The sequence below is a fragment of the Amphiura filiformis genome, chromosome 11, assembly GCF_039555335.1.
Source record: "Amphiura filiformis chromosome 11, Afil_fr2py, whole genome shotgun sequence".
NCBI lineage: Eukaryota > Metazoa > Echinodermata > Ophiuroidea > Amphilepidida > Amphiuridae > Amphiura > Amphiura filiformis.
In genome coordinates this window covers 36,245,661-36,260,843 of record NC_092638.1, presented here as the reverse complement: position 1 = coordinate 36,260,843, position 15,183 = coordinate 36,245,661, and the positions used below count along the sequence as shown (strand labels likewise).

The 15,183-nt window shown below is 38.8% G+C and overlaps 1 protein-coding gene across 1 annotated transcript in view; it reads right to left on the bottom strand.

Moving 5' to 3' along the window:
- Positions 1–15,183, bottom strand: part of LOC140164796 (probable E3 ubiquitin-protein ligase HECTD4) — a 105,438-nt gene that overhangs the window by 31,873 nt on the left and 58,382 nt on the right. The window contains 14 exon segments of the mRNA XM_072188162.1: positions 45–147; positions 883–2,661; positions 2,664–2,838; positions 2,840–2,972; positions 3,539–3,669; positions 4,339–4,527; positions 5,263–5,430; positions 5,433–5,481; positions 5,855–6,015; positions 7,257–7,522; positions 8,423–8,692; positions 9,290–9,539; positions 10,345–10,597; positions 11,053–11,201. Of these exon segments, the coding sequence (XP_072044263.1) occupies positions 45–147; positions 883–2,661; positions 2,664–2,838; positions 2,840–2,972; positions 3,539–3,669; positions 4,339–4,527; positions 5,263–5,430; positions 5,433–5,481; positions 5,855–6,015; positions 7,257–7,522; positions 8,423–8,692; positions 9,290–9,539; positions 10,345–10,597; positions 11,053–11,201 (4,076 nt within the window).

Genomic DNA, 15,183 nt, shown 5'->3' with positions numbered 1-15,183 from the left:
ATTTGAGCAATACTACTCAAGAACTGCCTAGCTCAAATGTTTACCTTGATGAAGGCACAGTCTGTACTGATAGCCTCTCCTTGCCTGTAAATTGTTGACCTTTTTTGGTAAATCTTCTTGTTTGCTCTTTACCACTATGGCCTTTACCTGTGATGGAAAAAAATTTCGGTATTATCCTTTTGTTGTTGAAAAATGCACATATCATTGTTGTTTGTTTTTGTTTTCAGAAGAAAACTCCATGTTATTATAAACTATAACTATATAAAAACCTTTTAAATAGATCCTTAATAATGAGATAAGACACTCTGTACAAAATAATACCCATAGAAACTTGAGGACAGAAAATCGATGCAGCGATCGATCGACCGGGCAATATCAGCTCCACATTCGCACCCAGTTTAAAATTGAACATATGCAACTCCACATAAAAATATAACTGGGACACAAAGTTTTACACAGTGTACGTAATTGAAAAACATTAAGTTTTATTCACTTAAAGCCATGCTTGATTTGCTCCAAAGCAACATTTTTTTTGAATTTCTTTTTCCATGATTGAAATGCCTAATGGTGTATTAAAATACCATGTGAAAGATTAAGCCCAAAGTGCTATAATTACCATAAAATTAAGTTTTTATAATAAACCAGGGATCCCAGTTTTAAGCACTGTATTCACTGATCGAGTGATGACTGAAACGTCTTGTGCATGTGTGAATCATTGACGTATAAACAACTTTTAACCTCCAACACAGCGGTTGTAGATTTCAAAATGATTCACCCATTCAGGTAACCTCATTTGAAATTCACACTCCTGTGGGGAAGATTACAAATCATATGGGGTATATGGATTTCAACTAGAAAAGTCAAACAATGAAAGTCTCTTACCCGCCTGCCTCTTCTTGAGAGTCGGCTGGTTCACACCATACTGCTTCAACACCTGCGACACATAATCTCCGCAACTCTTCTTCGGAGTCCTGATAGCCTCAAATAATTCCAACATGAGATTACCAGGAGCTTGCGATAAGATCTGTTCTTTGCTGAGACAGATCTCGGTTGGTTCCATTTCTTTCTCTTTACCGTCTGTGTGCAGCTTCAGACTTTGCTCAGCTGCGTAACAACTGGTGAAGATATGTTCTAAGACGTCCCTTGGACCTCTCCTCAGACTGTGAGCTGGTTTTGGAGTAAGCAGCTTCTGCTGGAGATATTCTAGAAAGCCATCCATGTCGCACGTTTCCGTCAGCAAGGTTGGATTGACAGTCGATATGGTGAGGAGATCTTCCCCAGTGACGTCCATGACAGTGCCATCCTCAAGTTGGAAGGTGTCCTGAAGGGCTTTGCTGTTTAACAAAGTGTTCTCGATATCATCCAACTTAGATTTGGCGCGGACTTCCAGTACAGCGTAACCCTTAACATACCGTTTAGTTTCTTGCTTGTCATCTGGTTTATCCCCGTCACTATCAGACGACGATGTTTTATCACCTGATAAAGGTTTGTCTTCCTCTTTTGGTGTACTGGATTCTGATTGCTTATCACTGTCTGATGCTTCTTTTGTTAGATCAGGATCTTCAGGTGATGGAGCATCGACAACCTGTTCTAGTTGAGGACCAGCCTCAGCTTGTTGAACCACCTCTGATTGCTGCTCCTCACTAGATACTGCACTTTCCTCCTTGGCCTCCTTCCTCTCCTCCTTCGCACTCTCATCCTCATCCCCTACTTCTTCAGCTTCTGCTAATTTTGCCTTGGCTCCATCAGCAGTCACCCCAAATTGCACATCTTTTGTAGGAACCCACAACTCCCCTTTGTACAGACCACCGTGCGAATTGCAAGCTCGTTCGATAGCACGTCTGATCGTCTTCTCCTCCATGGTTGGTGGAATTCCAGAGATGACGAGTAGTCGGGAGTGATTTGACGGCGACACCACACCCTGATGGGCGTCACATATGGCATCCTGGGTCACCGACAATCCAGCTGTATTGCCGTCTACCAAATGTCTCAGAATCAAAGATACAGTGAGAGCTCTATGAAACCATAGCATGTCTTCGGGCTTCCCTTGTCCTTCTCCTGCATCGGCATTTTCACTTTCACTCGTGCGCGGGCTGCGTCGTGCAGCCCCCATTCGTCTCATCTTGATCTTTTTCCTCTTAGCTGCACTTTGCGGACTCAATTGTGAAGGCGGTGGAGGACTTGGCGGAGCCGAGCTCACACTTGTCACAGGACTTGTTAGGTGACCTCCAAAACCGGGCGGTGAAGTAATTTCAGCCACCGCCAAGCATAATTCCATTAAGGATTGGAAGTAAGAGGAATACTGTCCAGGAGAGAGTGGAGTTAATGGACTGGATGACATGGACTCATGCTCAAACAGCTTCTTTAACTCTGTCTGAAGCTGTTGGAGTTGAGTAAGCAATGCGAAGGGAAGACATGTACTAGCACTGGCCACATTGGCTGTCACCTCGCTCTTGTACATAAGGCGTAGAAGCTGGGCTAAGGTGTGGAACAGGTATTCCTTCATAACAGAAGGGATAGCAGAATGCCACATGTAATTCATCACCAATTCTATGGCTCTTGCAAGAACTGAAGCCTGAATGTGAACTGGCTTTTCTAAAATCTGTTCCCTTTCATTAACCTCTTCCTTTGGTTTAGCAGAGTTGTCTTTTTTTTTTTTTAGCAGCCCATTAGTGCTTCTAAGAACGCCATCGTTAACGGGAACTCTGACGGTAGTCCGTGGATTGATACCATGTATCCTGGCACAGGTGATACGCCAATCTTCACATGGACTTTATCGCAAGGCAAGATCCCTGTTGGGTAGGGTTCGATGTTGTGGCTTGGTGGCGCTGTCAAACCGGGCAGAACTGTTGATGGTGGCATCTGCTGGATAGCTGACTACTTCTAGCAGAGCTGTCTGTCCTGTTTTCTTGACTCTATGTCCTATGCCATAACATGATATCCTGGCCCATGGGGCTTGGTATAAAGAAGCCCTGCAATGACAAATTAAAGGCATAATTCATGTGTTATGTTTCAGGTTTGCTACCTGTCTTAAATTTCTAAAACTTTTATGATGTGCCACCTAACCACACCCATTTAGGTATGGTTTCAAAACCCAACTACCGGTACCCTGCTGGTAGAACCAATGATTGAGCCTGATTTCTATTGTTCAGAACAATAGAACATGAATACTAGCGGTTCTGCCAGTGGTCAACCGGCGGTTGGGTCTTGAAGCCATCTCTTAGCTACTTCAACCATAAATGTGTAGGTACCAAAACTATAAGTGACGGACAAACCCAGTTTTGATACTGGATTGCATTTACTGCCTTTATCAATATGAGCAGTTTATGGAGAAATCTGGCAATTCCAAACTTTTGTGTACATATTGGGACTGCTAGCAATGAATAAAATTGTTAGCTTACAGAATTTTCATTACAACAGACTATACAAAGAATTTATTCGGCTGGCGACGGAACCGCATAAAAAACAAATCTGCCACTGCGAAATCCAACATGGCGTTACTCTCAACTTAACACTAGACATACTATAGTCTACTCACTCTTTCCTGGTAGTTTTTGGGTCCTGTCTACAACTAACCACTAGTACAGCCGATGTTGGGAATTGCATATCAGTCTGAACTTTGCCCTCTGTTATTACCATCTCCTCACATGGAAAGTGATGAGGAGCAATCTGCAGATAAAAATAATAAAAAACTTGAATTAGTACAACCACATGGAAACACCAATTACTACATCAATCATCTCATTTCAAATTATTTATGGCTTACTATTTATCATTCTATATCAGGGTTTTACTGATCAAGACCGGGACACTAGGTTAGTTAACATGCATATCAAACCAACATGGTGAAGTCTGCACTCTTTGGTTCTAATCAGTGTTGCCAAAACTTTTCAGCTTCAAGGCGCGGCGCATTGACTCGCCAGGCCGCGGTAAAGGATTCTCAAGTAGCCCAATTTTCTAAGCTTCCATAGATAGCGCCTAATACCGGATATTTGGGCGGATTTACCCGAATTTAGAACGCAAAACACCCAATTGGGCGGAAAAACACTTGACTTTGAAACTTCCGGTACTTACTGGGAAGTTACTGACCGATCAATAAATGGTCACAAAACCCATTGTAATTTCAATTTGGAGCTTCAGAGACTCAAAACCTTTATAAATCGGCTAAATTGAAAGGAAAATACATCAAATTAGTGCCGCGGCCTGAGACTGTCAAAAGTAGCCCAATTTTATGCTTTTTTGAGTAGCGGCAAGTGATCGCCAAGTAGCCCAATTGTGCGCCTAAGGGGCGGCGTTGGCATCACTGGTTCTAATCTCTTTGCCAAATTCATGTCTTACCTGCAGCACAGCACAAAGCTTATTGGTCAATTCAATGAGTTGTTTCTCTCCCTGGTTGGCTGCTGTTGCTATGGCGATGGAGATTTCATGTCTTAAGGCGTCTGGTTCCCGGTAGAAAATATCCGACATGCAGCGGGTGTTGGCTGCTAGACACTGATGGAGCCATTGAGAACTGAGAAGCGAGGTGGCCTATAGAGAGTAAGAAAGCAAATTGTGGTACAGTTTTAATTTCAAGCTTTGAAGTACTGATACTTTATCTCTTGCATACGATATATTGTCAGTAATAAACACCTGGGGGTACAATTTTTTTCAAACAAAGGACAATATTTAGAGGCAAATAAAAAAAAAAAAGTTTATTATGCTTAACCATATATCAGGCAAAATTAATCATTCACTTCTGCATTCAAAATGGCAGCCAATGTAAAAATGCAGTACTATCAGTAGCAATATGAAATATACGGGAAAATTCTGCTGCAATAAATTCAATGGAAGTTGAAGTTCAGAACAGGTTTTGTCCATGCAATTTCACAATTTTTAAACCTCACAAATATATTTTTAATCCATAGGCTTCAATATATGTGACCCGTACACCACGAATGAGCCGTAAATGTCCTCAATTGTATTCTGAGTTACAGTGTAAAATGGGCATGAAGGTCATATTCATAGGTATTTCAATTTGGTGCTATGTGTATCTCATTAAATGAGGTACACGTAGCACCAAATTGAGGTACCTATGAATACGACCTTCATGCCCATTTTACATTGTAACTCAGAATACAATTGCGGACATTTACGGCTCATTCGTGGTGTACGGTCACATATAGCTATTTCAGTCCACGATTAAAGGAAACCAAAACAGTTCAGAACCGACAAAAATCTGGAAAAAAAAACATGCGAAAATACCCCATTATACAGTATACCAACCTGCAAATAGCCATCAGGCTGGGGTGAAGCCAGCAATTCATTAGACAATAACTGCAGATGTGATGTGTCCTGTTCTGGGTTAGCGGCAGCTTGTGATGAGGTCAAAGAGCATGGGATGACCTCGATGACCTCTGGGCTTTGACAGTGACCTAAGAGCTCCATGAGGGCGATGCACGACAGCACATCCTAGAGGCAGCTCCTTCAACAAGCGTAGCAGCTCTCTGTGAAGGGTAAAATAAGGTGATATTGAAGAAAAGCTTCACACAGTTGTTAGGCTTAAATGCCTCTGGTTTAGTTTTAATGATGAAAGATTAAATAATACAATCCATTCAAAGTTCCCCTGCTGGTCATACACGACAAAGAATTTCTGCAATTTCTGCTATTTAAAATACAATAACATTTCGGAAATTTTGACCAATATTCATGCACCCACCTTCAAGACAATCCTACAGGATACAAACACACAGCGCATATTATTTGTAACAGATATTCTGACTGGCTATGTGGTTCTAAGTGTGTAGGAAGAATAAATAGAGAAGCCCTTGCCATTTAATTTGGCTTAATAAGCTTTGGAATCTAGAAGACTAATTACCTGTGTATATGTATGTTGGATATATCCAGATTTGACAAGCCTGTGAGCGTGTTCCGCCTGTATCCTGCATTAGGACGCTCTAGTAGATCCAACGGATACCAAAAACGAACAAGAACGCCCTCGCTGCGTAGGTATGTTTCCACTTGTACTAATTCTTGCTTCTGAAAGGTAAATGTGTAAAACATATTGTAAATAACCAGTGAAATTTTGTACTAGTTTACTAATGTTGATCAGTCAAGTCCTTGACAGGTTGTTTTATTTATTGCTGGGACTATAAGTGTCCTGGGAGCAGGGTTGTTGATTTTGTTGATTATTTTGAAAATATCAAAAAAAATCAGATTTTTTTTATTTCAATCGAATTTTTTGATTTGAATCGGATTTTTTAATTTTTTTTTTTATTCCAAGAACTGCTATACCCCATGATAAAGTCAAAAGAGTACGAGTGGAATGCTAGTCATGTGCACAATCTTACCAGGTATTTACAAAAAAAATCAATATGATTTTACATGTGAAAATTTGGTAAAATCATGGGAAAAACCTGTTGAATTCTGCACCTTGAATATGAATAACAGATAAAGTGACATCATAGTGGTATTTTAATTGTATCCAAAATTTGTAGAAACATTAGGAATGAAGTAAAACAGTCAATCTAAAAAGAAATGAACTTACATCAAAAATGGTAAAAAATGAAAAAGTTGATTTAAATCAGCGATTTAAAAAAAAATCAAGTGATTTAAATTGCGATTTAAATCAATGATTTAAATCGGCGTGGTTTAAATCAAACAACTCTGCCTGGAGACGGGTGCTTTTGAATCTGTCTACTCACATCGTCCAAATAATGCATCTACAAGTGAATAATATATAGCTGATAATGCACTTTGATTTGGGAGGCAAATAATTTGAATCTGCCTGCCCTCAAAATAAAGGACTCTACTGTTATTGTATTTAATTCTCGGACACGACATGTACGATTTGAAAGAGAAAGAGTGGGTATACAAGTTTCAATCACATATATGATGCTGTATACTACACACAGGTTGGGGAAAAAAACAACCAATTCCGCTATGCAATGTTGTTACTAGGCATGATGACACGATGCTTGGCACATACACTTTTGTTTGAGAATTACTTAAAAATAACAACAGTACAAATAATTTGAAAAACATTTGAATCTGTCTGGTCTCAACATACAGGAATTACAAATAATTTGAATCTGTCAGCCAGAAAAATAAAGGCCCCTATACAAAATATTAACCCTAAACCTGCAGAGTGTGGAGAGTATTCTATAGTTATTCTGAAATTACATTTTGTCTTAATTTGGTATAAAAGTTGAAAATATGACACACAAGATTTTCCATATCTATCAAGAAATGAATGACCTTAACATCTTGTCTACACTTACTGTATCAACATCTAGCACCACTCCAGTCAGCCCAAATGTTTTCAGCATGCCCCGCACAGCAAACTTTGGTACCACAGTCCCGCCAGACGACGCCATGTTTTCCGGCTGCCTGATAACCACCGTAGTTCCCTTGCGTACTTTACTGATGGTAAACTTAGCTGCCTCAGCCTTGATGTCTTCTATGGTAGGAAGATGGAGGTCTCGCGGCATGCCACCGTTTTCTTCGTATAAGAACTCAACTGTTTGTCTTGCTATGTCAGTCATACCTGTACACAAAAGAAAAATGCACTTAGAATAAGAAGTGATTTATTCAAAGTGATCACACTGGGTTATTCCAGTGGAAATCCATACACACCTATGGAAGTCATGACCTTAATTTGCCACACAGGAGGGTGTTAGATCTCAAATGGGGTCATGTGCCCTAAAATGGGCTATTCAGATGAAATCCATACACCCTCTACGGAAGTCATGACCTTAATTTCCCACACAGGCCTAGGAGTATATATTTCAAATGGATTTAGCAATTCAGGGTAGTCTGCTCCAAAATGGGCTATTCAGATGAAATCTACACACCCCTTAGGAAGACATAACCTTAATCTCCCACAGAGGGGGTGCAATTTCAAAATTGAGTTGCTCATTGAGGGTCGTCTGCTCCAAATTGGGTTATTCCAGTTGAAATCCCTACAACCCCTATGGAAGACATGACCTTAACCTCCAATACAGGGAGTGTGAATTTCAAATGGAGTCACCTATTCAGGTAATCCCATTTGAAATACACACATTCTGTTCACAAATGACCTCAAAATACTCATTGAATCTATTTGTAGCTTGACATTTGATACAAAAACAAATTGGGAACAATTTCCAATTGGGTTACCTGAATGGGCGACTCCATTTGAAATCTACACCCTCTGTGTGGAAGATCATGTCTTCAACAGGGGGTGTATGGATTTCAACTGGAATAGCCCATTTTGGCTCCTTGAGAAAGACCAACTTGAAACTGCCATTTAGTGAAAAAAATTGAAAATGTTCAAAAAAAGCTGGAAAACAGCATGAAATTTGGATAAAACAAAATTGAAAATAAAACAACCTTTTAAGCAACAAAAAAAAAAGCTGAAATCTGCCAAAAAGTTACAGATCCGGAAAGATAATGTATTAGTTCCTACCTAATTGTAGAGCTCCTTTGATCTGCTCCAATCCCGAGCGTCTCTCGGCCTCGTTACGGAAGCGTCTCCTAATCACCGGGAAGACTTTACTCTCCCACGCCTTGACCAGCAAAGCATGATGATCTTCCTGCATGTCCTCCTCTCCTTCCTCATCTTCATTATCCTCCTCTGGTGTTGCCGTGGTGATGATCCTCACGTCTGGTCCCGTGGTGGGGAAATTGGTATAACTTTGGCTTAGTTTGTAGTGGACTGATTGTTCAGTGTCATATTCTGTCGATAAACAACAATTTAAGATTTGTACATTTTTTATGGCAAATTATATTGAACATACAATAAACAGAGAGTAGGATACTAAGTGTGTCTTAGTTAGGAGCAAAAAAGAAGGAAAAAGGAAAGAGCTTTGTCTTGCAAACACTTTGCAAAAACGTTATGTGCTGTGAACTGTGTGCTTTTTTAGTAAAACAAGTTAGTTTTATTGTGTTTTTAACCCACTCTTTTTTTTTATTGTTCTTGCTTCAGTCATTTCTTTTCTGACAACTAAAAATAAGAAAAGGTCTATAACACATCCTATGCACAACTTGCAGTATTGCGAGTTGTGTGTATGATGATGGCGGCAATCTAATTATAATTACGAACAGTTTTGAAATTCACCCAATTTGCATTGCGAATAATTTAATACCAATCTTGTCATGGTGCATCTTGGCTGTACAAGGAAGGGAAATACCCAGATGTGGGCTGTGTGTAGGAAGTATTAAAAAAGCCCAGTGCATCTACCATGAGGAGATTAAGGTCATGTCTTTCATTGGGGGTGTATGGATTTCAATTGGAATAGCACATTTTGACTTATGAGGGCAGCAGATATGTTACCTTGCAAAGACTGTGGTGATTGCACTATTCTACAGGGTGGTCCCGGTGGTGTCAGATCCCCTGTATCCATTAATAAAGCCTCTAGACTCATCCCCTCATTATCACTCTCCTCCACCATGCGAAATGGTAGCTCCCCAAAGTTGGCAGTGATCTCCTCGTGATCGGTCATCTCAACAGCAGCGTCTCGGTGGTTTTGACCTTCTGCATACGCGAATGGATGAGAACCAAAGTTGGCCCGAACTCTTGTGTTCTGTTGGTTGAAAAATAAACATGTTTAAAAATATCACAAATACAGGGTTTGTGGGGTTAGTTCACTTGATTTTAAAGGTAGAAAGCCAAATCAGAGAAAGTAAATTGTAAATTAATAAAATCCAAAATGAAAGTTGCACTGCGAATGTCTCTCTTCTTTTCATAATAAACTCTATTTAGCAGCTTATTTGTCTTTAAAACACTGTTTTCTTCCAATCTTTTTTTTTTGTGTGTCACACACACGCAAACTGAAAATCAACCACATACGACTAAACTTGTGCTTCGTTGCAAGCGTGAATACTGGTACCATTCCCACTGGGCTCCACTCGACTGTTCAGTCTATATCTATGGCGATGAAAGCTACATAGAACCAGCATAGCGCTAAACCTATGCTGCCGAGCACTTTTAATACAAGCATGCCGATTGGTTGACAGGTCAACTTTATGAATTATTTACAAATAGTAACCAATCAAATGACACCTACGTTGCCATGCAATTATACAGGATCAAGACGATGTCAGTTCAGTCGACAGTCTATTACTGCAGCTGTTTATCTTTTAGAGGCATTATTATTTTGGTCATGTTGTCAAATTCCGTATTTTTGCAGGTTAACAGAAGTGGCATTTTTATCATGTTTTACCGTATGAAATACGGTGAAACGGTACTAGCTGACATGTCTGTTGTTTACTGCTTTGATTTAGTCTTGTGAAATTGCAATAAATAATAAATAAAAAAGGCTCTATACTAATTACTACCAATTCCATCCATCATTCAATTCAAAATGAGAATACAGTGCTATTCAATACCTTTTTCTGAATGTGTACAACTGGCCACATTCCTCCGTTGACGCTCTCCAGAAGATTGGGCAACTTTCTACCATTGTACGTCATAAACACATGACCTTTGACCGCTTGACCATGTGGCGGCGCTGCAGCAGCACCCTCTGCATTCCTGACCCATCCCATGCCAATGATATCTCCTGGGTTTAATGTGACATCTAGACGGATGCTTTTCCATTGCAGAAGGCTGGCGCCGCTGTAGTGAACTGCTCTACCACTACTGCTTGGAAGAAAGAGAAATAGTGACATCAACATTTTTTTTTTTCACATAAACTTTCTTTAATGAAGCAGAATTTGTCATCACGATGGTAGAAGGTAGTGGAACAAGGTGTTGTGTTACATTAGGTCATGATGGTTAACCCCGCGAGCACTACCTGCCGATCTAACATTGCCTCTGATTGGTCAATTACATGATATCATTACTTTAATCACCAATCAGAATGGAGCTTTGCAAATAATTCACCCCAATGTTTTTGCATGGTGAAATTATTCTAACAATGTTGACGATTGCTCCAATTGATAATGAAAACTTCTTTTTCAGCCAATCAGCAGGTAATTCTCATGGGGTTAAGTCTAAATAGTAGTTGAATCCTAGAATTCCGCCCAAATTTCTAAAAAAATTTAGATTTTATAAATTTGATCAGAATTTTCAGGCAGCTAGCAAATAAATCTTACTTGTGGAATAGCACAGTGCCAACAGGGTTAGTCCAAGCGCCCTCCTTCCTCTCGGCTGCTGGTGCAAATCCAAAAGACACAGACGGACCAGCTTCATCCCCTGCATCACCATTAGAGCATATTTCTAGTTCCCAATAGAAAGATGAGGCCTGCAGTGAAAAAAGTCAGAAAAATTCAAATGTTTAATCTAAATGCAGAGGATGTTTAAAGGCATTCCCATAACCCAATGGGGTTTCTGACCTTGGAATGTCTGGCTTTTGTACACATGTGGCCGAGTTGACCATACCTTGCATTGGGATTGTGTGCAAGTATCTGGGGTTTTCATCCTTTATATTTAACATTCAAAACATTGAGATTTATGAATAAAATTAATGCAGTGGGACAATATGAATGTTTCCTGTAAGAAATTCAAATATAAGTTATAAGTCTCAACTATTAGCTTGTAGGCTGCAGTTTTAAAATTACCATTTTGTGTGTGTGGCAATGGAGACTTTGCCTTTAAGATTAGGTTATATTGATCAAATTTCCCAATCATAGTGCATTGTAGGAATGCCTTTAAGCCTCCTCTGATCTAAATGTAACTTGTTTCTCAACCTACTTTATGATGGCACATCATACCATTCAGTTTTTACACTACCTGCCAAATTGAAATATTTTGATTGGTTGCGATAAACGGAGGGCACATGCCCGCAAGTGTTGTTCTTCCGTAGTCACTTCTAGCAAACTCCAACTTTGTTGGCACTGCTGCCTTTTGTACAAAGTCTCTGATTGGATAATTACTTGATATAATGATCTGAGTAACCAATCAAAAATAGTGACTACTGTCTATTCTAACCATATCTCTGATTGGCTCAATGCGTGATACAGCCCTCTTTGTAACCAATCAAAACAGTGCTTATAGGTCTTATAGGTAGTGCGGATGAGATTATGAAGAAACTCACCTCATTTGGCACTGGTTGTGACCAATTAAACTACAATCAAGTGCAAATTTGCTGGGACACTTTCATAGTTCAATGACCCTCCCCGCACCCCTTATTCAATGTTGTATACCAAACACCTCATTTTTTAAATGGCCTATATTTTTGCTCCAACATTGGTTGGTGGGGGAGGGAGGGGATTCGAAATAGGTTGGAAACTATACAAATAAAATATCACATGGTGAACTTCATATGACCGGTTTTATTGAACAGAGGGCGAAATATGAACAAGTGTCCCAGGGAAATTTGCACTTGATTGTATTGAAGAAGACAAAAATAATCTATTACTTTCAGTAAAATTACCATAACTCATAACGCGCGTTGCTTTCGATTGACATGATTTTTTCACTAATTTAAAACAAATAACATTGCGCATTTGTTTGGTTACTTTAATTGTCATTTTTTGTCAAACTTAATATTTTTAGGTATCAAAACGCTGTAATATATGCATTATTTAAGGCATATTTGACACATGATTGCTATTATAAGCGCATTATCTCAAATTTCACTTTTAAAACAATTTAAAACTAATCAAAATTAAATCATATTGGAAATATAGAGTACAATCAGTTAAAAATACCTACTGAAATAACAAAAAAAAACATAAAACAAAACAATTGTTTCCCTTTAGTTCATTGGTAAATGTAAATGTAAATTGGTAACATAAAGGAAAAAAGAAAAACAAAAGAATGAAAGAAAGAAAGAAAGAAAGAAAGAAAGAAAGAAAGAAAAAGAAAGAAAAGGAAAGAAAGAAAGAAAGAAAGAAAGACAAAAAGAAAAAAAAAAGAAAGAAAGAAAAACAGCATTACATGAATTCGATCTCGCGTTCTCTGGGGCGAGAAGCAAAGCCAGTAACTATATGCCACCGGAGACTGATGACAATTGCACTCGATTTCAGCGTATTTAATCCTATCATTGCAATGCTACTGTATTGTGTTATTGAGCTTCGATCTAATGAATTCATTCATTAAAACTCATGTTTTGGTCGTATTCAGCATTTATCTAACGTATTTTTTGAATATACACGGTCACATTATACATACCTTCCTAACTTTGATATGTTTATTGGTAATTATTCCTCCATTTAAGCCAAATGAGCACGGTCTACCATAATGTTAAATAAATATATATTAACTTTTAAGTTATATTATTCTGGTAGACCGTTATTGCGTCATTAATTCTTGTTATCCTTGTTATAAATACATTCGCATGAATAACAACAGCTCAACCATGGTGTAGTGGTTTTGCGTACAGCCTTATGATCATGAGGGCTACGGTTCGAAGCTCATTGTCGCCGATATGTTTCCTTTTAAATCCTGCTCTTTATCTCTTTTTTATTTTTGAATACCAATAATAAGCACATTTAAAATGTGTTATTGTATATAATTGTACATACACTTTTTGGCATGGCATTGTTACGTTGAATTAGCGTGTCTGTGATGGGTAGTTGAAGGCCTATATTAAAGAGTTTAACGTGCATTCCGATAATAGCATTTGAAATAGGGTAATGAGTTTGAAAGATCAATGATGAGACAAACATCATGATTCTGCTCTATTTATTTCTATATTTTCTTAATTTCTTATTTGGTTTGCTTTTATTATGTTTGTAAATTCTTCCAAAGGAGAATTTATATGTCCACTCTAATATAAGCAATCAATGTGTCAAATATTCCTTGAAAAATGCATGCATTGCAGGGTTTGATATTCAAAAAATGTTTATTTTAATAATTTTTAAAATTGGCTAATCATGTAATGCATCATGAAATTATCTTGACATCACTGAAAAAATTATGAAAATCGAGCAACGCGTTCGAGAGTTATGGCGATTTTATTGATATTAATAGATTATTTTTTCGCATCCCCTATACAATCAAGTGCAAATTTGCTGGGACACTTTCATAGTTCAATGACCCTCCCGCACCTTATTCAATGTTGTATACCAAACGCCTCATTTTTAAATGGCCTATATTTTTGCTCCAACATTGGTTGGTGGGGAGGAGGGGATTCGAAATAGGTTGGAAACTATACAAATAAAATATCACATGGTGAACTTCATATGACCGGTTTTATTGAACAGAGGCGCGAAATATGAACAAGTGTCCCAGGAAATTTGCACTTGATTGTAGTTCTTAGAAGAAGTGCCCAGGAGGTTATGAAACTCACCTGATTTGTCACTGGTTGTGGCCAATTACACTAGTTCTTAGAAGAAGTGCTCAGAAGGTTATGAAATTCATCTCATTTGGCACTGGTTGTGACCAATCAAACTAGTTCTTAGAAGAAGTGCCCAGGAGGTTATGAAACTCACCTCATTTGGCACTGGTTGTGACCAATCAAACTAGTTCTTAGAAGAAGTGCCCAGGAGGTTATGAAACTCACCTCATTTGACACTGGTTGTGACCAATCAAAAAGTTCTTAGAAGAAGTGCCCAGGAGGTTATGAAACTCACCTCATTTGACACTGGTTGTGACTAATCAAAAAGTTCTTAGAAGAAGTGCCCAGGAGGTTATGAAACTCACCTCATTTGACACTGGTTGTGACCAATCAAAAAGTTCTTGGAAGAAGTGCCCAGGAGGTTATGAAACTCACCTCATTTGACACTGGTTGTGACCAATCAAAAAGTTCTTAGAAGAAGTGCCCAGGAGGTTATGAAATTCACCTCATTTGGCACTGGTTGTGACCAATCAAACTAGTTCTTAGAAGAAGTGCCCAGGAGGTTATGAAACTCACCTCATTTGACACTGGTTGTGACCAATCAAAAAGTTCTTAGAAGAAGTGCCCAGGAGGTTATGAAACTCACCTCATTTGGCACTGGTTGTAACCAATCAAAAGATTGCTTAGAAGTAGTGCCCAGGAGGTTATGAAACTCACCTCATTTGGCACTGGTTGTAACCAATCAAAAGAGTGCTTAGAAGTAGTGCCCATAAGGTTATGAAACTCACCTCATTTGGCACTGGTTGTAACCAATCAAAAGAGTGCTTAGAAGAAGTGCCCATAAGGTTATGAAACTCATCTGATTTGGCATTGGCTGTGACCAATCAAACTAGTTCTCACCTGATTTGGTACTGGTTGTGACCAATCAAAATTGTTCCTATAGGTAGTGTCCATAAAATCATGAAACTCACCTGATTTGGCATTGGCTGTGACCAATTAAAAT